This window comes from Myripristis murdjan, chromosome 4 (genome assembly GCF_902150065.1).
Source record: "Myripristis murdjan chromosome 4, fMyrMur1.1, whole genome shotgun sequence".
NCBI lineage: Eukaryota > Metazoa > Chordata > Actinopteri > Holocentriformes > Holocentridae > Myripristis > Myripristis murdjan.
In genome coordinates this window covers 12714156-12737128 of record NC_043983.1, presented here as the reverse complement: position 1 = coordinate 12737128, position 22973 = coordinate 12714156, and the positions used below count along the sequence as shown (strand labels likewise).

General features: G+C 44.3%; 2 protein-coding genes across 6 annotated transcripts; one reads left to right on the top strand and one right to left on the bottom strand.

Annotated features, from left to right (window-relative positions):
• Positions 1-130: 130 nt before the first annotated feature.
• Positions 131-18668, top strand: arhgap45b (Rho GTPase activating protein 45b). Of its 4 annotated transcripts, none has more exons than XM_030049937.1 (24): positions 131-696; positions 1918-2167; positions 2542-2724; positions 5138-5281; positions 6617-6701; positions 7919-7991; positions 8613-8688; positions 9362-9493; positions 10066-10127; positions 10301-10411; positions 11882-11962; positions 12181-12348; positions 12755-12892; positions 13110-13309; positions 13547-13656; positions 14029-14115; positions 14263-14364; positions 14559-14722; positions 15533-15721; positions 15809-15946; positions 16497-16768; positions 16892-17135; positions 17521-17626; positions 17822-18668. In XM_030049937.1, exons 1-24 carry the CDS (start codon positions 421-423, stop codon positions 18289-18291), a joined length of 3861 nt encoding a protein of 1286 aa, XP_029905797.1. In that variant the 5' UTR covers positions 131-420; the 3' UTR covers positions 18292-18668. The 4 variants fall into 4 exon arrangements, with proteins under 4 accessions (XP_029905797.1, XP_029905796.1, XP_029905798.1 ...); XM_030049936.1 differs by having other exon boundaries at positions 10298-10411; XM_030049938.1 differs by lacking the exon at positions 131-696 and adding an exon at positions 1022-1344 and having other exon boundaries at positions 10298-10411.
• A 646-nt stretch (positions 18669-19314) lies between these two features.
• On the bottom strand, positions 19315-22969 carry polr2eb (RNA polymerase II, I and III subunit E, b). Of its 2 annotated transcripts, none has more exons than XM_030049768.1 (8): positions 22778-22969; positions 21899-22073; positions 21120-21235; positions 20940-21020; positions 20746-20804; positions 20207-20285; positions 19666-19738; positions 19315-19499 (listed from the first exon to the last, which is right to left on the bottom strand). In XM_030049768.1, exons 1-7 carry the CDS (start codon positions 22832-22834, stop codon positions 19673-19675), a joined length of 633 nt encoding a protein of 210 aa, XP_029905628.1. In that variant the 5' UTR covers positions 22835-22969; the 3' UTR covers positions 19315-19499; positions 19666-19672. The 2 variants fall into 2 exon arrangements, with proteins under 2 accessions (XP_029905628.1, XP_029905627.1); XM_030049767.1 differs by having other exon boundaries at positions 19628-19738; positions 22778-22968.
• Between the last annotated feature and the right edge of the window lie 4 nt (positions 22970-22973).

Below are 22973 nucleotides of genomic sequence, written 5' to 3'. Positions count from 1 at the left end.
GGTACCTCTGGTTTGAATGACTGAAAACTTGAGACCTGCTGCAGGTGCACAGCAGGGTGAGGGGGGGTTGCGATCACACATCACATGGTGGAAACACACGTGTTTCAGGATGGATTGATTGCGATGAGTGAGAACAACAAGGTGGAAATTTTTTTGTGTGTGAATCTCGGCAGGCACCGCTCCAACTCTCCACCCCGTCCGTTTGCATTAATGAGGATGTTAACTTTGTTGCCTTTAGTTCCTCACGTGTGACTCCTAAACAATCGACCAAGCATCCACTACAGTTTGGAAAAGAGTCGTTACCCATGCGCCTGTCCTCTTCCCCTTGAGAGAGAAAAAAAGCTCAGAGCGGATGCCGGGGGCGCACTGACTGTTTGCGGTGAGCTGTCTGTCTCGCTGTCAGTGAGCCTGCGCGGCTCGATGTGCGACAGCAGGAGGAAGACAGACAGACAGTTACCGTGGCTGAAGGTCGGGCTCGATGGCTCCGAGGTACCAGCGGCAGTAAGTGGCCGAGCACCCAAGTGGCGAGTCGGGGGGTGGGTGGGGGGGCTGTACGTGAAACTCAGAGAAGTCGGGATGGACGGCAAAGGCACCCTGAAGATGTTCACCAGGAAGAAACGGGAACTGATTAAGACGCCCTCCATCTCGAAGAAGAGCCGAGCAGGAAGCCCCGGGCCGCAGAGCAGCGCCTCGCCAGTAAGTAGCGCATCACTCCACTTCTGGTTTCCTCTGCTGACTCGCACTATCCGTGTGCAGGACAGGACAGCAGCACAGGACAGGCTGCAGAGTAAGCTGCTTGGGACAGGAGCTGACCTGCTGAGTGCGTGTGTGTGTGCGCAGAGTGACAGCTGTAGGGAATCCACAGATGAGTGTAATCAGCCGGTTAGTTTGAATGGTGAACTTAAATAACTCTTGACTTCTTTTAGACACTTCTGTGGGTGAGAAACCTATGTGAGAGATGTGTGAAACTGATCTAAATGTTAAGGAACTTTGTCATGCAGTGTCACAGATCTATGTGTCGATGTAGCTGAAGTGCAGTGACGTGCTTCAGCTTGACTACAGGCTATTCTTGAAGATGCTGGTGAAGAGTAGCTGCACACTGACTCATTTCTGGCTCATAGGAGGTATGTGGGGTTTCCACCACTAAGCTGGGGCAGGCTGCCCTGTGAATGGCTTTGTGAGATCGATGTAGGTTTCAAAAGTGACGTCTGCTTAGAATGGAGGCACAGCGGTAGGGACATGCTGAAACGTGGTAGCAAAACTAGTTACAACCCTTACTCTACAAGTCAGAGAGTCAAGAAGGAGTCGAAAGGCAAGGACAAGCTGGACGTATGGCTTAAGCAGGTATGTTTGCTCATCCACATCATTATGCACATCCAGACAGTGATGTAGCCTAAGTGAAGTTGAGACACCAGCTAAAATGATTTGCATTCTTCGTAGTAGTGACACTCCCTGTAACAGAAGAGGCACTTGATCCAGTTGCACCTGCTTCTGTGGGGCCGATGGAGCCACAAAAGTAGCTGGAAGCTGTGCACCTGTCAGGCAGGCAATGAGAAGGTCACCATACCCTCTCTGAAATACCACTGTGCTTATTCCAAACAGAAATTGACATTTCTGTGTTTCTAGATACTGCTCAGTTTGCCACACCCTAAAGCAGTTTGGAGTCAGGAAGTGTTGCATAATCCAGCACAGGATCTTGTGAAAGTCTTCGCTTGCGTGTTTACCAACAACAGTGCTGTGTTTGAGGTCGCCAGTTACCCTGGCCACCAGAGCAAAGACGGTCACGATGCTGCCCTTGATTCTCCATGGGTCAAAGTAGACGTCATAAATGATGCGTCCTTCCTCATGTCTGTCGCTGATGTCTCTTCACCTCCTCCTTTTCCTCTGTCTGTCTGTGCACCTCCTCCTCTCTCTCAGCTGTCCATCCTCCAGGAGCAGCCTCGTCGAGATGCTGTCGACGGCGCCCTCTCCTCTTCGCCCTCCTCCTCTTCCTCCTCCTCTACTCTGACCCCCACCTCTGCGGGGCAGCAGGACCCCTCCCTGTCCTGCCCAGGCACCCCTAGCGCCCAGCATGGCAAGCTGGCAGCCATGCAAGGGGTGGGCTGCCCGTCTCCTGTGGCCACCCTGAAGAGGCCGACCGCCCTCAGCAGACATGCCAGCGCTGCAGGTCCGATCACAGCATCCGTGTCTGCTGATCACTTTGTCACGATGACAAAACACAGTGGAATGTTTTCATATTCAAGTCTGATCAAAAGCACATGCAGATACAACATCTACTGAGTTGACTAAATATTAGCAGCACGCTCTGTTTATATGAAATAGCAAGTGAACTCGTGGCGTAGGTATGATACTTATTAATTTCACCTTTTAATTCACTTCAGTCATGAGGAAGCAATGTAAACAAAAAGTAGGAGACGGTTGAAAGAAGGATTTAGCAGCCCTGAGACACTAGAGGCACAGATAGTGCAAACGTGTCAATATATAACATCTGGAGGCAATTAATGTTTGCACACTTAAGTGATGTGTTGTGCGTCTCCTCAGGCTTCCCGCTCCAGTCGTGGGTGTTCACCAAAGGCCAGGGGAAAGGGGCTCTGACCCCCACGCCCCCGGCTGAAGGTCCGGAGAGCACAGCCATCGAGGTGGAGGACATCCCTGCCCTGCTGAGGGACGTGGCACGCTTCGCCGAGGCCGTGGAGAAACTTAAGGATGTGGTGCTGGCCGAGGGTGAGGATGGGGGGGACCAGAACGTATAAAGGGTCTTGTTTTTTGTCTATAAACTTTCATTAGGCACAGTTCATAAAAGGATGAGATGGGAGAGCCAGACACAAAAGCATTGAGTGTTTTATGAACGGTGACATATGCCATATTTGCTGCCTAAACTCTTTAAGGACCGGTTTGGCTCCAGTCTGTCTTGTAAGCTGTCTGCAATTTTGCCAAATTACAAGTCATGGAAACACAAGTTTGTTTGGGGACATGTGCTGCAGGCCCGTTTGGGTTCAGACCAGGCCCTCTCCGGAGAGCGAGACCTGAGCCTCCTCCCGTGTTCGGGATCACAGCACTCGGGATATGAATAGGGCTTGTTTTCACAACTGTGGAGACAAAACATAGTTTTGTGCGTGTGTGTGATGAATGTGCCTTTGTGTTTTGGCCCGTTATGATTTTTAGCTGCAGGGTGGGGGTGACAGTACGTCATTGTTTCTCTCTCGAGCGTTATCGTCTTGTGTACGTGTGCGACCGTGCATGTGGTGTCAAATTTGAAGCCGTCCTGCATGATGTGGCCAGAACAATACTGTTTGGCCTCGTCCTTCCCCTCTTGGCCCTGGGAGACAGCGGGCCACGTGGGGTCACCGCCTGCTCCAATCCATTCTGACCAGGGGTTAGAGGAAGATGACACAAGGACAAGTGATTACTACATGTCCCCTGCTCAGCACCACGTGTGTGTTGACATGTTGGGGGAGGGGAGGGGGGGGGGGAAGGGCGGAGCCACTTTGCACAGGCAAGCTAACAAGTGGCTGTGAGCTTCCTCTCTCCAACTGAAGGGCTGCGTTTCCGCTGCACCCACGGCGCCGACCACACTCTTGTCTCCAGCAGGAAACCAGCTTCTTGTTTACTGCAGCCTCTCACACACTCTCTTCCCCTCCTGCACTGTGCAGCAAGGCTCACAGTGACAAAACACCTAGGCTCCCCCAGGGCTGCAGGCTTCATGGAGCAAAGACCACAGCGGCAAAACAAGTCCCACATCAGGCGTAATGTTTTGTGCTGGACAGAGACGATGTCTTTTGGCTTGAAAAGAAAAGGCGGTCATGTATTTTCACTGAGCTTCAAGTTGTATAAGTATTATATGTTTATTAATTTTATTTTTTATACAATCAATTAATCAATCAAAAGGGAACCACACTTTAATTTCATTATACAACCTCTTGTGTAATGACCAATAAACTTCCTTGTATCCTTGTATTAGAGCCCAGTATGATATGGCACAGAGACTGCCACATCTACAGTTTTAGGCCATCACTTTTGTACCAGCCACAGTTTTAAACCAACTTTTTAAAACCGACTAGAGTTGGTTAAGTTTAGGCGTGGGGTTTCCTAGGATGAGGGTCAGGGTGTGAATCTGTACCTGCCTCAGGGTATTTTCTGCTTTGTGTGAGACTGCTGTGGCTCTCTGTGCCTGCAGCTGGATGTACGTCCTCAGAGCAGGACGTTTCTATACCAGAGGGCTGGTTTCAGAGCAGAGCTCTGGTGGTGAAGATGAGAGAGCCCTCTTGTTTATCTGTCTGTCTGACATTATCTGGCTGTGTTCTGCAGTGCTCTCCACCCAGAGCGAGCTTTCTAAACAGGAAGCCATGATGGATAGCCTCTGACAGAAAGCCCTCGTTCACACTTCCTCCTCTGATAGGCTGGCTGCATCGCTGTGACCCCGCCACCCATTACATCAGAGCTTTCGCCTCGTCTCCTCCCAACTGGGATCCACTTCCTCCTGTTCTGTCCAATACAGTCACTTTTCAGTTGCCTTTATTTCTTTAACACGACTTACATTTTGTGTAAAGTGCACAGCCGTGGTGATGAGCGCTCAGATCTTCTCCAGCTCTATCTCCCAATAAGGCTGTCGATTGTCATCAGCTCCAGAAAGCTGACAGAGCCGCAGCACAATTAGTTTCTAATCCGATAGAAAAGACCACATCCTGTCAGTGATACAAACCTCAGGTCTCTGTGTGCTGCTGCGGCAGACACTCTGACACACATTCACAGACGGGGAGGATGGGGGACCGGCTGCCCTCTGGCCTCATGAGCTGGTCAGTCAGAAAAAGGCAAGAGGTGAGTGAGGGCGTCACATCAGACCGAAAAAGTTTGAGAAGCCCGTGTGCGTCTGTGCATCCGCGTCACAAGGGAGGAAATGAGGAAGTAAGCTGCAGATGTGGCATTACTCACATCAAAGCAGAGGAGCTGGAGCTGCACTGACGCTGTGTTGACTTGACCCATCTGACAGCCCGTCTCGTTCTCCCGTTATCACTGTCCCGAATGTCTGCGGTCAGCCTTTCTGTCTCGCCGCCGGTCTGTCAGTCATGTCTTCAAACAGCCAACATGTCCAGCTCTTAATGTGTCACCTCACCCTCACACCCCTCCTCTGCCCCAGGTAAGAAGGAGAGCCGGCGTCCCGTGGCCCACGAGTGTTTAGGGGAGGTCCTGCGGGTGCTGCGTCAGGTCATCAACACCTACCCTCTGCTCAACACCGTGGAGATCCTGACCGCCGCCGGCAAACTCATATCCAAGGTCAAAGGTCAGTCTGTCGGTCGCCCAGGACGACCTCGCCTGTGCACATACGTTTGTCATGAAACACACATCAAGAGCGGGCTGTGTTGGAAAATGGTGTTTTCAAAATTTGATGAAATAATTTATATAGCACCTTTCAAACAAATGCATGATATTCAAGGTGCTTTACATCTTGATTGACAAATAAGCATAAAATAAGAAGTGAAAGGACTAGGAGACCAATGCACACTCATAAAATATGGTTTAAAAAAAAGTGAATAAAAAGATTTAAAAACAATAAAAACAGCAATACAAGAAAACAAAAAACTCAAGAACAAGATACTGTATAAAATAAAAAAACAATATGAAACGATTTAAAACAATAAAGACACAGCAATAATAAAATAACTCAAGAATAAGATACCGAATAAAATATAAAAAACAATATGAAACGATTTAAAACAATAAAGACACAGCAATAATAAAATAACTCAAGAATAAGATACTGAAATAAGAGACACATTTCCGTCAGGGCACAAAAGGTTCAAAGCATCCACCCCAGTTGCTAGTGTTGCATTTTTCAGTACCTCTTATTCTTATTTCAGTTTTAATTTTTGTTTTCAATGCAGGTAAGTTTCAGTTTAGTTTCCAGAGTGGATTTGCTCATTTCAGTTGAGTTTTTGTTGTTTAAAAATTATCCTTTATTAGTTGCAGTATTAGTTTTAGTGTGTTGTTTTTATTATAATATGAGCAGTTTTTGTCAGAGGCAGATTGAAGAAGTTCAGAGTATCTATCACAATCCAAAATCAACACTTTGTGAAGGCAGTTGACTAACAATCATGTTGACATCCCAACGATGACAATGACTGAAATTGACAAAGACAAAAACTAAAGACATTTTCCGTATATTTTTACTTTATTTTAGTTAGTTTTGTAAGTAAATAATAGTTTTTCAGTTTGTTTTCCAAAGTCAAAAGTCTAGTTTTTACTAATATGAACGAAAATGTTTTTTCCACCCCTAGTTTTAGTTTTTATTTTCGTTTTAGTGAACCATAGTAACCATCATCCACTCAAAGCAAAAGTGCCTACTAAAACACAAACACTTGTCTGCTAAACTGTGATCTGAACATAATGCACATTCACCCAGCTAGAATCCATGTTATCGAGTCAGAGCTGCCAAATATTAATGAAGAGTTGTGGACTTCCCCATCAGATCATGTTTTTTTTTTTTTTTTTTTTAACTGTACAATAGTAGGGGGGTTGTCATCCTTCCTGACATCTGATAGGTGTTTTGTTGTTGTTAAAATCAGGACATCATCGAATGAAATCTAAACACACGTATGGTCGTGATTTTTTTTTTCAGGTTTCCACTATGAGGTTTGTAACGAGGCAGATAAAAAGGATTTTGAGAAGGCCATTGAAACCATCGCAGTCGCTTTCAGCAGCAAGTGAGTATCTGGTGCTGCACTCATCAAAAAACACAAGTCGGTGGTAATAGATACAGACAATGTATCTTAACACCAGTGATGACACGCAATTAAGTGGAGCGATGTGTTAGTGACGGTGATAGCTGCACCGTTAGTGCTTCCTTTACAGAGTCAGGTGGTGTGGTGTGTGTGTGTGTGTGTGTGTGTGTGTGTGTGTGCGTGCGTGCGTGTACAAAGTTGACTATTGTTGGGAGATGTGAGAGAAGTGCAGTGATGGTGACACATTTGCATGAGGCAGAGCTGAAAACAGGAAGTGGTTTGTTCTACCACGTACGACACTAAACCAAAACTTAAATTCTGTGCACCGCCCGGCTCTTAACGTGAACAGATTGCTACTGACTGAGAGGAAAAATATGAAATGTTGTCTTCCACTTGGATACTGAGGCGCCTATGAGTCATGTGTGGCCGAATCTGTGAGACTTTAAGTTAAACTGTGGCCAGAAAACAGCCATCAGCCTTTTGTACCTTTGCACCTGAACTTTTTTCCCTCTCTTTGTAAAGAATATCCTGATGGGAATAGACACCGAAATGGAATGTTTTTTTTGCCAGTGTGAGTTTCCTCCCAATCGATCACAAGCTTCTCTCTGCCATTTTAGGGCTTAGGTAACTGGCAGAGCTTCAGGAGGAAGTGAGCTGGCAGAGAGACAGTTGAGGCCTGCCAGGCAAACCTGTTTCCTCATTCTCACCGACTCTTCCCCTCTCTGTCGCCTTTCTCATACGAACAGAAAGGCCGAGATGGACAGCTCCTTTCTTTAATTGAACCCGTGTTTTGGCCGACGGGTCAGATAACTGAGTCCAAACAGATGGCCCAAAGCCTCTTGACGGGAAGGGGCTGGGTAGAGAGGAAAAACAAATAGAAACGGGTCATTTGAGACAAGATGGAGGTTAGGTGGTGAGATAAAACACACATAAAAAAGGTAGATAAAAAAGAAGACAATACTGATGACACATAATATCATATTACCTGCCTCATGTGTGCTTTGGACTAATTTCCTACCAGGGTGTCTTCCTCTTTTTTTCATGTTTTTTTTTCCACTTCACTATTTCATTGTTTTCACAAACAATTGTCAGTTTTCACAAATGAACATCATTATAATTGGAAAAAATATGACTTTATATTTGTGCTTCTGATGTCATTGTCGCTGTATTGGTCTCTATGTTGTGTTTTCTTTACCCAGTGTGTCTGAGCTGCTCATGGGAGAGGTGGACAGCAGCACTCTGCTCTCCCTACTGCCTGCTGAGAAGAGCAGGGTGAGTGTGTGTGTGTGTGTGTGTGTGTGTGTGTGTGTGTGTGTGTGTGTTTACACACAAATGTGCCTAACTGAGTGGAAAAGTGTTTGTTTCCAGGAAAGCCAGGCCATTTTCTTGATATTGCCACACTGTGTGCTTTTATCTCTGCCTGTTCTTTACACACACACACACACACACACACGTTTTAACTCCCTAATGTGCACACAGGCAAGGCACACACACACACTCTGCGATAACAGGTGTGTGCCTATGAGGCTGTTCATCACTACAGTCTAGTGGCATCAGACTTGCACAGTGTGGCTGTTGTGGTGCACGATTCATCCACCAAACAGTACAGCATCAAATTTTGTAAATCACATTCTTAACAGTGTAGATACAGATGTAGCATTAGTTTAAACACCCATATCACACCAGCGTGTCCCATCTGCCAGTTCACAATGTTGGGTCAACTAATACAAAAGCTGTTGTTAACCATCTAAAACTACAGATATCAGTTTCACAGAGAGATTTTCTAAATTTACGCTTAAAAAAACAAAGCCTCAGATCAAAGTGAGTAGATGACGAGTCTTTATTTGCGCTTTCGCGTCAGCAGTGACTCATGTGACTGTTTGTGCTCTGCAGTCTATGGAGAATTTGTACGCTGCCTCCGGCCAGGGAGCAGACGGGGGCCAGTACAGGAGTGACCTGCAGGACATGGGTAAGGACTCTGTCAGTCTCTCTGTCCCTAACAAGAAACCAACTCCCATCTCCCCTCACTTTCTGTCTTCTTGTAAAAGTTGTAGTATTGTGAGAACACTGCATTTAAACTAATTTTCTGGGACTTCTTCATATAAATGGACATTTTACCACTCTGTCACTGACTGATATAACACAATAATAATTCAACCTTTACCCGGTTCATGAAATGCCTTTTAAAATTAGCTGCTCTAAACACCCAGTACTTTCTCAGGAAAAATCCCTCAGTACACAGAAAAAGATGCATTGACCTTTATGGCAGCAGCGACAGCAGTTTGTTTGGTGTAAACAGAAGAGCTGTGTGGATGGCATGAGCAGGATTAACCAATGAACAGGCAAAGAAGAGAGCAGCATTTACAGAGATGGAAACTTCAACAACAATCAAAGATTAATCACATCACAGTACGGCCCACACCGTTTGATCGCTGAGTGATATCAGTGGAGAAATATGGCCCGTATGGCAAGCGACGGGTTATCACAAAATATCACAAAACACAAAAATAAAAACAGGATCTTGCAGATTACCACTTTAGCGCTCATCATAACACCTCAGCTGTAAATTTTCACATCCTACAGGCCTCCTCTCGTATTCAGCAACTGTGTGTGTGTGTGTGTGTGTGTGTGTTGCTGTGCAGGCAGGGCTGAGGAAGTGGATATTATCCTCCAGCACAGTGAAGGCGGGGTTGACTCAGCTCTGCTCTACGCCAAAACCATCTCCAAGTACATGAAGGACCTGATAAGCTATGTGGAAAAGCGGACCTCACTGGGTAGGTAGCACGGCTGAACTGCTAATCAATAAAAATAATGAAAATATTGTCAAAATTTCAAAACATTTTTTAAAGCAATCTACAAATTGTGCTCTTATGTTTCTCCATGACAAATTTCAGTCACTATTATTCATGTTGAAAGAGTAGACTAATGATGTGCTGAGCTGTTTGTTAATGCTGTGGCTTTTTTTTTTTTTAGGGATTAAACTAAACTCAAACTCAAATGTTGTGTGCTGACAAAATTTGTAAAAGTACTTGAGAAAAAATGACAATACAATGTAGCCAAGAGCAATGTCCAAATTACAGGAGCTGCATTTTATTTATTTATTTATTTGTAACCTGTGTAAAGTATTATGGCGTTACAGAGATGCCCTGGCCTTCAAATCATTTTCTCCCGATGTGAGAAAACCTGTTTGGTACAGACTCCAGCAAAAATCATGCCAGCAGTTGTTTTTTTTTTTTTTTTTTTTTTTTCTTGTATTGTTCAGTCATCAGGTGACTGTAAAAACAGCCTCTTAGTGCTTCTCTCTTCTCGTTCAGTTGTTAATTGTCGCTCTTGTTCTGTTTTCCAGAGATGGAGTTCTCCAAGGGCCTCCAGAGACTGTACCAGTCCTGCAAACACAGCATCACACATGTAACGCACCGCTCATTTCACCTCCACCTTCCTCACAACTCGTCCGACTGTCGGACCAGTCATATCTAGGATGCATTCACTAAAAAAAATAACCTCACCCTTGCTCTGTTCGGATGTATACCCTCTCCTCTCCTCTCTTGTGTGTGTGTGTGTGTGTGTGTGTGTCCCAGCAGCCCCACATGCCCTTGTTCTCCATCTACTCTCTGGCTCTGGAGCAGGACCAGGAGCAGAGCTTTGGCCTCCAGCAGGCCAACTCCACTCTGCACAACCAGACCTTCATCCAGGTGAACGTCACTCAACTTTATGAAAATATCATTTCTATCCAATGCACCTTTTTTTTTTTTTTTTTAATTGTGTCTGTTCTCTGAAATCCGATACCCACATCTTTTAGTACCGTGCGCCTGATAGACCTCTCTGATTTATCAGTAGCCAGCTACTCACACTGCTACGGTTAATATTGCTGTACTGTATTTCACTCATTCATTCAAAACTTCATTTAAGTCTCAGAGTGTGCTGAGGGAGGAACCCTCATTTACAACGCAGCTTAGCTCAATATATCACAACAATCGTTCATTTTGTGATAAAAGCATAAAATTTGGTAGATGTGTTGGTGGATATATTTCAAACAAATCTTGATATTGGGCCATCACAAAATCGCCCCCTAGTGGCCATAGCAGGCATTTGATTTGTTAAAATGAATAAAAATATTAAAATGATTCATTAAAATATTTTAAAAATGTTAATACACATTAAATTAAGAAAAAATACAGTTATGCACACTCAGTTTCTCAAACACTTTCTGCCCCACCACCACAACCACCACTGCAAGCCAGCTAGCCAACGAGCTAGCTAGCATATAATATAATAAGCTTCCTGCGACAAGCAGTGCAGTGGACAGTCCATCAAGGTAGGCCTAAACATCTTATTTCATCTGTAATAATTATGAATAAAATATGTTAGTTTTTGGATGTATACATTTTGAACAGCATAGATAAAGGCTAAAGAGAAAAATAATTACTGTGGGGAACAGTGGAGAGGTAAATTTTCAAGCTAGCAAGAACATGTAGCTAGATTGGAATGTAGCAAGTATGTAGCAAAGCTGTAGCTATGTTGTATGTAGCTATGTTCTGTTGTGTTACATTGTAATAAAGCTTTTTCCCACTTTAAAATGTCTCTAAATTATATTTGTGGTGCTGAAAACATGAAACAGCAGCTGTAGGGTAGGCAAAGCATTCCATGCCAGTAACCACTGGCGGCCAGTTTTGAAAATGGCTGCCACAGTCATCAGAATAAAAATTTGCAGTGGCCCAATATCCAGATTCATTCAACATATATTCAGCAATGAGTGTACCAAATTTGGTGCTTTTATCACAAAGTGAACGATAGTTTAGCTATGCCGCCCCACTATGAGGATTAAGAAAACCAAGAAAATCCATACAAATCACCTGATCATTCAACAGCAAGAGCAGTTTTAGTATGGAATTACATTCAAATTAATTTCAGTGTGCAACACTTGACCTCCCCTTCCACTGTTGCAGTGTTTCTCTTTGTACTGTTTGTGCTCTTCTTATGTTTGCTCTTGTTTGAAATGCACCGAGGCCCTGTGAAATTTCACTGTTGGTTTGTGTGAGGTGACATAACGGAGCACATACATGCTGAACTGACATTCACCAGACCTTAAAATGGTTTACCCTCAGTTGAGATTCTCCCCTCACTCCTAGTGTCTGTCTGTGTGTGTGTGTTTGCCTGCGCAGCCTCTGATGCAGCGGAAACAGGAGCATGAAAAGAGACGCAAGGAAATCAAGGAGCACTGGATTCGAGCGAAGAGAAAATTGGTATGATTTCCTCTGTGTGGGCGCAACAGGTTTCTTTGTCTGATCCTAAACACTCGACTGTGAGGCTCACGTAACATCTGCAGGAACTGATGAAACTGAGCTTTTTGGGTTTATTACCTCATATTAAAAAGAAATGCAATGTAATGATCAAAAATGATATTCTGTACTCTGTGTGTGTGTGTGTGTGTGTGTGTGTGTGTGTGTGTGCGCGCGTGCAGATGGAATGTGAGGTGAACCTGCGGAAGGCCAAGCAGGCCTACATAGTCCGCTGCGAGGAGTACGACAAGGCCAAAACCGCCGCCAGTCGAGCCGAGGAGGAGGGAGGAGGGTCCACTGCCAAGTCGCTGGAGAAGAAGAAACGATTAGAGGAGGAGGCTCGCAACAAGGTCGCCATGACTACCTGCAGCTCTGAGCGGCTCAGCAAACTCAGTCCATCTTTAATTGTGCATTTTGTACAGGTTTTACTGAGATTTAATCACCGCAGTCCATATACAACAAACAAATATGTTAAATAATTAGAAATTATTTAACATAAACCAATCTATTAGTATTTTAATTAAGTGATCAAATACATAACTGAGATACACTTGAACATGCTCCTGTGGTTACCTGACTAGCCTGTATTTCTCTATTCTAGAGAAATCACACTGACTATCGCAAGTTAATATTTTTTAGGATCTGTTCACTTTTTTGTCATGTGAATTTGCTTTTTTTCTTTGGATGCTTGTATTCTGAAAACTTCCTGTTCAAGGGGTGTTTAGGGAAAAAATGTGTTTGTGTGTGTGTGTGCAGGCAGATGAGGCGGAGGCCACCTACAAGACCTGTATAGCAGACGCCACCACTCAGCAGCTGGAGCTGGAGCACACAAAGGTCACAGTGCTGCGGCAGCTGCAGGAGGTCATCAAGCAGAGCGACCAGACCCTCCGCTCGGTCAGCACGCACACACACACACACACACAACACACACACACACACACACGCACACACACAAGCTATTATCTCAGTAGTGTTCATCACTATTATAGACAGGTGTCAACATGCTTCTTAAATGTATTGATGGAAACTGACAAGTGACTGCCTAGCCATGTGATGGTCAGTACATGGCTGATCCTCCTTTAACTCTTCTCTTTCTCTGTTCATCCACCAGGCCACCATCTCCTACTACCAGATCATGCACATGCAGACGGTGGCTCTGCCCGTGCACTACCAGACTCTGTGTGAGAGCAGCAAGCTGTATGACCCCGGCCAGCAGTACGCCGCCCATGTCCGAGACCTGCAGCTGCCTGAGCAGCCCAGCGTTCACTACACGTTTGAGGCCTACTCCCCTTCCAGCACGGGGTCCTCACAGTAAGTCAGAGCCACCGCAGCTTTGTGTTAAAACACAAGCCAACAACTGATAGAAAGCAGTTATACTGATTGTTTGGGGCAGAAATCAAGAAATCAAATCAATCAAAAGTCATGATTTTAATCATTGCACATTTAATCAGTAGGTGCATAAAATCTTGGTGGAATCTTTAAATAATTTTATTATGAATGTATCACTTTGAAATCATTGCCTTTACTTAAAAGTCAACACTGTTGCAGACAGGGTCACAGGCCAAGGAATGACAGTTTCAACACAGAGCCGGTCAGCCACACAGACAGCGCTGCCGTCACTGTGGACACAGGAAGCGGAGACAGCAGAGAGCAGAAGAGTAAGTGATGCCTAACGCTATTATTGTTGTGCTATTATTTATTGTGGTTTTCCAGACACATTTTATATTGTGTTATGGAGCCATCTCTGCTGATACAGAGCTTGGAGTGTGGTTTATATGATGCATTTCACTGCACATTTCAAGAGCAAACAGATGGAATAGTTGCCATGGGATACGGTCTTGCACTCTCTAACAGTGCAGGTTAGGGAAGGGATTCATGTCAAGATTTACATTTACACTGCATGTTTTACAGTTCATGATCCTAAAATGTTTGATGCATAGGGCTAGAAAATGAGAACACCTGCAAGGACCTCTAATACTCCTCTGATATCGTGACCACTTCCCATAATTTGGTGTCTTTGTTTTCCCCAGGACTGGGCCACAAGTCGTGGGGTTCGACAGTGAGTGACGACAGTGTAGGAGGAGAGGGAGGCCTGGAGTCTCCTACTGCCAGCACAGGTGAGCTGAACAGATTTCACACCAACCTCACCCAAATTACCTGACCTTCTCTTAACTATATCCCACTGCATTTACTTCAATTACAGTGTAACTTATGGAAGACATTTTTCTGTGTGTGTGTGTAAACATTTTAAAACCATATCTTAGGTGACATCAGTAAAATTCCACGAACGTCCTCCACTGGAACCATGTCGTCCAATGAAGATGCAGATGAGAAGGACGGGAATGTGGCCTCCTTTGAAACTCCAAGTATGGTCTACAGCGTCTGCTCTCTATTCCTTAATTATGTCAGATAATGCAATTGTATGGTGAGAGTGAAATGTCCAGTGTTCAGTACATTGGAAGTCTCCAAAAATAATAGCTGTAAATGGCATGTTACTGCTGCCCCCGTATCTTCTATAAATAGCCTGAGTGTGTGTGTGTATGGGGCTCATCCTCTCCAGATATCAACGGTTTGGAGCCAGACGTGGTGGTTTCCACCGGACCTTTCCGGAACGTCGGCCTGTCCAAAGCAGCCCAGACCCACCGCATGAGGAAGCTGCGGACCCCTGCTAAGTGCCGGGAGTGTGACAGCTATGTGTACTTCCAGGGGGCCGAGTGTGAGGAGGTGAGAGGACTGTTTGTCATCTTGTCCTTAGCGAGGTGACAAAAATTTGATGAAAAGTTCTTATTTTAACCTGCATCAGGACAGTTCAGAAAGTGTTACCAACAAGCATACTATAATGACTTTCAAACACTTCCTAGTATGTGTGGGGAGAAAATTGATTCACTTTAGTATCACAATTCTTTTTTTTAATAATTTCTTTATGATTTCTTTTTTTTATTATTACTGAATCAATTTATTGACTGATGTCAAGATATTGGTATTAATGAAACTAGACAGCCTACGGAATCTGGTGGTAGCATGTGGTAACATGTTGTGCCAGTTTGTTGGCCAAACCGTCTTGCAGTTGCATAATTTGGGTTTGACTGGAAAGCTGAGACTCTTGTGGTTTCAATGAGCCACATTTGATTCATGTGTGATGACGTTAGCTCTTATAGTAGCCATTTCATTGTAGTGAGATCATTTGTTGAAACTTGAAATCACTGTACAAAATGGCGCATTATAACCTGTCACAATCACAACTTTACAATCAGAAACTAGAAGATAAGTCAAAAAGCAAAAATCATACTAAATCATAATATCAAATCACAATACATACCAAATTGGCACTCAAGTATCGTGACAGTATCAAATCAGGAGATGAACTGATCATCCCAGTCCTACTTTGTAGTTGTTGCCCTGTGTGTCAGACCCCACTTCAAACAGGCTAAAACACACTGTTAATCTGTAGATGCTGTTTGATCCAGGTCTGGTAGTATTATCTCTGAGAGTGTTTTTCAGTGAGGAGCAACCTGTGTCTTCTTCTCTGCTCAGTGTTTCCTGTCGTGCCACAAGCGCTGCTTGGAGACTCTGGCCATCCAGTGTGGCCATAAGAAGCTGCAGGGCCGGCTCCAGCTGTTTGGAAGGGATTTTGCTCAGGTGGCCAGCTGTGCCAGTGATGGCATCCCCTTCATCATCACCAAGTGCATCTCTGAGATAGAGAGACGGGCGCTCAAGATGAAGGTACACACATCACACAGACATCCTATTGTCAAATGGGAGCCTCAGTGTCTTATGGTGTCTTATATCAGCTCCCTTGCATGTTCCCAGGGGATCTACAGGGTGAATGGAGTGAAGACCCGTGTGGAGAAGCTGTGCCAGGCCTTCGAGAACGGCAAGGAGCTTGTTGAGCTGTCCCAGTGTTCACCACACGACATCAGCAATGTCCTCAAGCTCTACCTCAGACAGGTACACCCGCAAGCCAGGCATGAGCAAAACACGTTGAAGAGACTTGCATTTACGTGGTTAAAAGTATTGTTGTCTTGTTCCTGGCTACAGTTGAGACCTACATAAAACACAGTTAAAAAGGCAAAAAATTCCCTGTGGGTCAGAGTACATCAAGAAGAAAAGGTTGCAGACTGTCTACTGCATAAAACAAGTAATTTATTTGCTATCAAGAGCACAAGCAAATAGAAATACTTCAAGCCAATAAACAGACACAAACATGGGTTCGGTTAGTTACAACATGTTTGCACTCTTCATGCAGCAACTAAATAGCTGCCAAACCAAGTTGATGTTTATGTTCTTTCATTGAAGCACTTGTATTTTCTAGCCCTACTGATAGCAAAAATTAGTTTTGTATATTACATGGTTTCCCACTTTTTCTACTTTTATGTTCAATTGAGATGTGTCATAATCAGATAGTTTCACTTCATATCTTGCATTTGGTTCATGCTTAATTAAACCCCTTAGACACACTTGTGCCATTTCCATAAACCCTCCTCCCCTGTCCTCTCAGTTGCCGGAGCCCATCATGCCGTTCCGCCTGTACCACAGTCTGATGGGACTGGCCAAGGAGAGCCTGCACAGCGAGGGAGACTCACCAGAGGGAGAGGAGGCTGAGTCGACCGGTAGCAGCCCAGCTGTGAGCAGGGGGCCGGAGCTGGTGGACCAGGGCCCCGACACCGACCCAGAGGTGCTGGTCCTGGTGGACAAGCTGAAGGAGCTTCTGAAGGAGCTGCCCAAGGCTAACATCGCCACGCTGCGCTACATTATCCGGCACCTCCGCAGGTCAGTAGCTGCACACTTTACACTCACCAGTTCACTGCCAGTTCTACCCCATCAGACTTCAGTGGATGTATTTCTCATTTAACCACATAAATCATCCCTCTCCCCGCTCTCACCTCCTTCCAGGATCGCAGAGCTGGAACAGGACAACAAGATGAGTCCAAGTAACCTCGGGATTGTGTTTGGGCCCTCACTGATGCGTCCCCGTCCGACCGGGGCCACGGTGTCCCTGTCCTCTCTGGTGGATTACCCCCACCAGGCACGCATTGTAGAGGCCCTCATAGTCTTCTACACAACCATCTTTCAGTCCAAAAGCTCGCCCTCTGGTACTTCCGGGTCCACCGTGTCCACACCCACCTCCACTCAACAGGTAGGGCTGTGTGTCTGTTTGGGTGAGTGTGTGATGAAGGGAATAAACAGTTCTTCAGAACAATCTTAAATTTTAAATTTTACATCACACAAATGGAAGGTTTGTGGAGGTTGCATATGTCAAGATTAGGGTTAACCTGCTATGCAGAAAGGCAAGAGCAGAAACAGCCCTGAAATGTCAGCATGAGTTCCCCCCTGTAATTTTACAGTCGTGATTTGTTTGAGTTCATTAGTTCCTGTTTCATGCGCATGTTGCATATCCTGTCAGTGATAAAACAGCCCAAAGAAACAGGAACAGGTAGATATTGCCTTTGTTGTTCCTTGTATGTGTAATCATTTCCTCCACCTCATCTCCTAACTTTGACTCTCTCCCCCTGCTGGTTAAGAGTGGTATTGCAGATGGGAGGACAGAGAGCTCTGCTGATGGAGAGGAAGAGGGAGGCAGGGAGGAGCTGAGCAAACCAGACTCTGACAAGATGGAGGAGGGATGTGGTAAGTTTTGACGAAGCCCAAGTTTTCACAATATGGTTTACAGGGAGTTGAGTTCAGCAATAGACTCACAGGGAACACACTCTCCACCTCCTATCATTTCAATAAATGTCCTCTCCTTGAAGTTCAGTCATCATGTTTCAGTGAATCCAGTTTTTGACGTCTTCCTCACCTCTGGCCCGTCTCTCATCCATTCAGGCAGCTCTCTGGGCTCCCTGGGCTCCAGTGAGCAGCTTCCCGACTCCGACTCCGAGCCGGACGAGAGCGGCCAGCGGACCACACATTCCCAGCAGTCTCACAGCCTGATCAAGCAGGAGAGTGAGATCAGCATGGACGACCAGCTGAGCTACAGGGACAGCCTGGATCTGTCCAGCCAGTCCTTTCCCAGCACCGACCCAGAAGCAGAGCCGGATCAGGACCAGGAGAAATCTGAAACGTCCGACGGAGGAGACCCGCCTGCGCCGCCGGACAGTGAGCCCCCAGAGGACGAGAGCGGAGGGGGAGAAGAGCAGGACCTGAGCACCTCTTTGGCGGAGCTCAACGTCAACCAGTCCAACAACTACGCCTGCTCCCCGGTTCTGAGCCTAGCCGGGCTGCCGCTGACACGTCTGTGCGGAAAGAAGCTCCCCCTGACCAGGAACAGGGATCAGGAGCCGGAGTTTGTCTGATATTGTTCAATTTGCAAAGTTTTCCTAAACGGGTCCACAGTAGGAAGACTTGATGACATGAATCTAGCTTTGAGCACAATTTTTTTTTTTTTTTTTACTCTGTAGATGTTGTGAGCAGTCATTCCAGTCAATGTATTTTTGTGTTGTTCTAAGCAGTATTTTATACATTTCTCTTAAAAGCTTGAGTAATATTTAGTGCCGTAGAAAAGGGTTCTTTAATTTCTAAGCAAATATCTTCACTTATTAAAGTGCTGCTGGTTTTATTTCAGCACTAAAATTTTAAAAAATAAATCGTGCCTTTTATTCGTGTATATGTTACCTGTATTGCCTTCGATGTATATTCTGTGATTTTAATAAATTTTGTGTTTGAAACAGCTCACCAGTTTCATTGCTTATCATAGTGTACAATGACTCACTGGTCCTGTTTTTTTTTTTTTTTTTTTTTTTTTTTTTACAGGTTGGAGTCAACACAGAAAACAGGGAAGTAGTTTTAGTAGGAGGAACAAAACAGCTCACACATAACAGTACCTCCACATGGAAGTTACCTGCACTGACGAGCAATTTAATCCTAGTTCTGAATTCTATCTGCAGGCAAGACTTTTACTTTTCAGATTACCAGTGTGTGGGATCTTTCTCTATCGTAAAGTTGTGGTTTTCCTCCTTTGAAACTGCTTCGAGACACTTTTCGATAAGTGTGCATCTCCTGACTTCTACATTGAGCTTTTCAGTTTAAAGGGGAAAAAAATTAACTTGAGGAGACTGGAAATTTGCAAAGGACCTGCACAATAAACCGACCCTGTGTGAAACCTCTGAAGTAAAGCAGCTACTGCATGGCTTTCAAAAGGAGGAAGAAGAAGGTAGGCATGGAAAAAACGTACATCTGTGTGATAACACGACATCGTTTGCTTAAACTAATGTTCAGTTATGACAGGAAGGTGCAACAATAAACCTGTGAGTTCTCCGCTTTAATTTACAGACTTCAGTGTGTCTCGTGTTCCAAAATGAGGAGATGCATTAGTGACATTTGATTTAATTTTTAAGGACTTTATTGTACAAAATTTATTACATAAGTAAACAGAAAAATGAAACTAAAGTTTAAAAAATAAAAAAAACAACAGCAAAAGAATGATCCATCGACAGGTGATCAAAGATGTTTACACCTTCATTTTTCTTTACTGCACCTCTGAAACATGGATCCAGAGGAGCATCTGGGGAACAAGAGGAACATGACAGCTAAATTAGTATTTATAACAACAAACATTAACAAAAACATGTCCCTTTTACAAGTTAAAATGATGACTGGTCATTACAGGTTTGACAATCCCTGACCTCTCACCTTTATTGGTCAAGGTGTTTGGTCAGGTTAACGCGTACCTATCTGTCACTGCACCAGTCTGTATGTGATGTACCTTCCAGCTGTCTCACTAGGCCTGATGATCTTAACCACCTGGGAAATTTGAGAACACATTTTCACATGCAAAATAAATGTCATGAAAAAAAAAAACATGCACACACACATTTTCCTGGGCTTCAAATGTGTTGTAAACAAGGAAAAGCTGCTTCACACTGTGTTGCCATGCGGGCTGTACTTGCCTCACAAATTTGTCAGTCAAATCGAATTTCGCTGTTCAACAGGAAGATTTGACTATTTACTCCTTTTTCCCCCACATATAGATTATCTGGTAATCAGAAAATCCATTGGGATGAGTTGCAGTTGCAACTAGACAGCCCAGTTTACCAACAACTCCAGCTCAGGTTTCAGCTTCTCATCAGTTAACCACCACCAGCAAAAAAGAAAAAAAAAAAACTGCACGGCTCGCTCCAGACCAAATAAACCGTGTTAGGTACATAACCGTGGAAGAACGTGGCAGCAGCATGCATTATTTAAATAAGAGAGGGTGTGTGGCTGTGCTACCTGTCCCCTTTTCAGGCCAAAGTATCGAGCCACGGGGTCTCCAGCCTGGATCCTCGGCAGCTGGCTCTCCTTCAGTTTACTGAGGTAGAAATGTGAAGGAATGGCAACAAACGTATTTGCAGTATTTGAGTTTGAGTATTCCTCTGGTGCTGGTGAAAGTTAGCTCCATTTCACACACAGACATCTCCTCCTTATCAAACTTTTTTTTTTTTCTCACATTTAGCTAGACTAAATATTTCAGACTGCATTTTAAGCAACTATTCTAACTTTTGAAACCAATGCTGCAATTAGATCAAAAAAGGTTGCTTGTAACTACTTGATAGGCGACCACGTGCATTTTCTACAAGCCAAAATAAAAAAAAAAAACATTATTTTCTCCCCTTTGGAAGAATTTCAATATGAATAATATGACTAATTATGTATGAATTACAGTAACCTGTTACAGTGCACGTAATCTTGTTACAAGTTTAAAAAACAGTTTTAATGTTTCCCTCCTCCATCAAGAACCTCCATCAACAGTGTACAGTGTGTAAGGATACTATCTTGCCAGTAGTTCAGTCACCTCCTCTTTTGTCATAACAATGTGCTCTGGGACAAGCTGAAAGACAAGCAAGACACACGTCAAAGACAGAAATGTACCTGTGAGCCACAGTGTGCGACTCAAACCAAGGCTGTTTAGAAAAATACTGGCAGCTGGAGCCAAAATCAGCCAGCCCCTCGGCCCCATGCTTACCTCATGCTCTGTGATGTTGATGAGCAGCTCCTGCTGGAGAAACTGTTCCAGGATGTATTTGGGGGCCATGTCAACTAGAGACTGAATATTGACACAGTTAAGAGCATAAACTTCATGATGGAAACTTGATCTTAAAGTAACATCGTAAAGTAAATCCAGCTTCTGCTACTGAGGACCGACCTGTTTGGCTGAAGGTGTCATGCCCATCTGAACCACGATGATGGCGCGTGTGATGTTCTCCTCCTGCATCCTCTGACAGTACATCTTGATCGTCTTGATTCCCACCTTGGGCTCCTCTGATGGGTAGGGAAAAGGAAAACTTACTCAGATTCATCATCAGCATCCACACTGATATACAGACAGGTGACAAATCAAAAGGAAGATTCTGGGTGAGTGATCAATGGCATGTTGCAAACACAACCCTGAGTGTTGTATAACAAATAGCTGTAAATTATTTGTCACTCAGGCCCTGAGAATGTTTGGGGCTGGGCAATATATCAATACTATATCAATACTGTGCTGTGACCCTACTTATCATCTGGGGATTTGGCTATCGTCGTATCGAGATACGAAGTATGTGCTGCCATTTCCTAGTTTTAAGGCTTCATAATAGTTCAGGGATGCTATTTTCTGAATTTATTAGACTGTTCTATTTGTTCTGATATTTAATTCCTGTTTGGTCATCACATTCACATCATTAATAATGGCACATCAAAAAAAATCTATTGTGTAAACATGTTGTGAAAGCACCAAAAGTCACCCCTACAATATCGACATCAAGGTATTTGGTCAAAAAAAAGTGGTATTTGGTTTTGTCTGTATCATCCAGGCCTAGTTCTGCTATCTGCAGTGAATGAAATGTCACTAAATGATTTCAAAAGAACTATAACAATGTATGTATACTGTAATAATGTATCTATATGCCCAAACCATTTTGGCCAAATTCAACATGAACCTACCAGGAAAGAAAACAAACATCTGGTCGGTGGGGTCATCGTTGTGTGCCACCAGCACGGTGAGGTCTGTACGTCTAGGCCGGCCCTCGCTGGGCTTGTCTCCAAACTGGCTCTTGAACTCATCCAGAGTCTGATCCAACTCGTCCTGGGTCACCAGGTAGCCTCTGTCGTGGCACAGCTGGAAGGAAGTTACAGAGATGAGACTTTCCAGAACCAATAATAAAACCACAGGCAGGACCAATACAGGAGACAAAATCTTCACATTAGACACTTTTACCACCTAATGTGGAGGCTCATAGAGCCTGGATTAACTGTGTTGGACTTTACAACAATTCAACAATGCAATCCCTCTGAATTTTTATATATATATATGGTGGAGATGTACATACTTTTTACATATGCTCATACTTTTTACATATGCTCAATTTCTATTTCTGTGTTTACTGTTACTGTTATCATATTTGTGTTGGATTAATGCACATATTTATACTTAATGCATATACCTTTTCGCAAATTTCTAAAGCAAATATTCTTATATGTCTTATACGCTCAATCATGCTTATAATGTACTATTCTCTTGAGAATTTGAGTAACTGCTACTGACCCACACTGGCGTTAGCCTGTTAATGAGTTATTTGATGGGAAAAACATCGACTAACGTAGCAAAAGCAAAACAACCACCGTCCGCCACTGGTGACGAATACTCACGGTCAACTGCTAAATCCCCAGGTCAAAAAACGTGACAGAGGACAAATATCTGATCGACAATGCGGCAGAGGACCTACATCAACACTGTTGTTCAGAAAACACCGAAAAACAGAAACGGAGCCTCCGCGGTCGCTACGCTAGCAAATGTCAGTGTTTCACTCAACATTCACCGACCTGCATGATTGTTTTACGGATTTTCCACAGCCTGTATGTTTCCTCTTCGTCATCCATATCCTCTCAAATGATAACTCCGCGTCGAAGTTGGGTTAAATTGAACTTTTGTTGATATACTCTCCCTCCTGTCCACTACCGAAGCGGCGCACGTTTCCTACTGCCGCCGCAGTTTGATGACGCAGTAGGTAGTAGGCGG

What these genes read in the sequence shown, in the direction of transcription:
- arhgap45b (XM_030049936.1), top strand. Translation starts at nt 421, where the DNA reads ATGTGCGACAGCAGGAGGAAGACAGACAGACAGTTACCGTGGCTGAAG. An exon ending in GCAAACACAGCATCACACAT is followed by an intron (nt 10,128 to 10,297) that starts GTAACGCACCGC and finishes TGTGTGTCCCAG; the next exon opens with CAGCCCCACATGCCCTTGTT. An exon ending in TTCGAGCGAAGAGAAAATTG is followed by an intron (nt 11,963 to 12,180) that starts GTATGATTTCCT and finishes GCGCGCGTGCAG; the next exon opens with ATGGAATGTGAGGTGAACCT.
- polr2eb (XM_030049768.1), bottom strand. Translation starts at nt 22,834, where the DNA reads ATGGATGACGAAGAGGAAACATACAGGCTGTGGAAAATCCGTAAAACA. An exon ending in TCCGTAAAACAATCATGCAG is followed by an intron (nt 22,074 to 22,777) that starts GTCGGTGAATGT and finishes ACTTCCTTCCAG; the next exon opens with CTGTGCCACGACAGAGGCTA. An exon ending in ACTGAACTACTGGCAAGATA is followed by an intron (nt 20,286 to 20,745) that starts GTATCCTTACAC and finishes TTTCTACCTCAG; the next exon opens with TAAACTGAAGGAGAGCCAGC.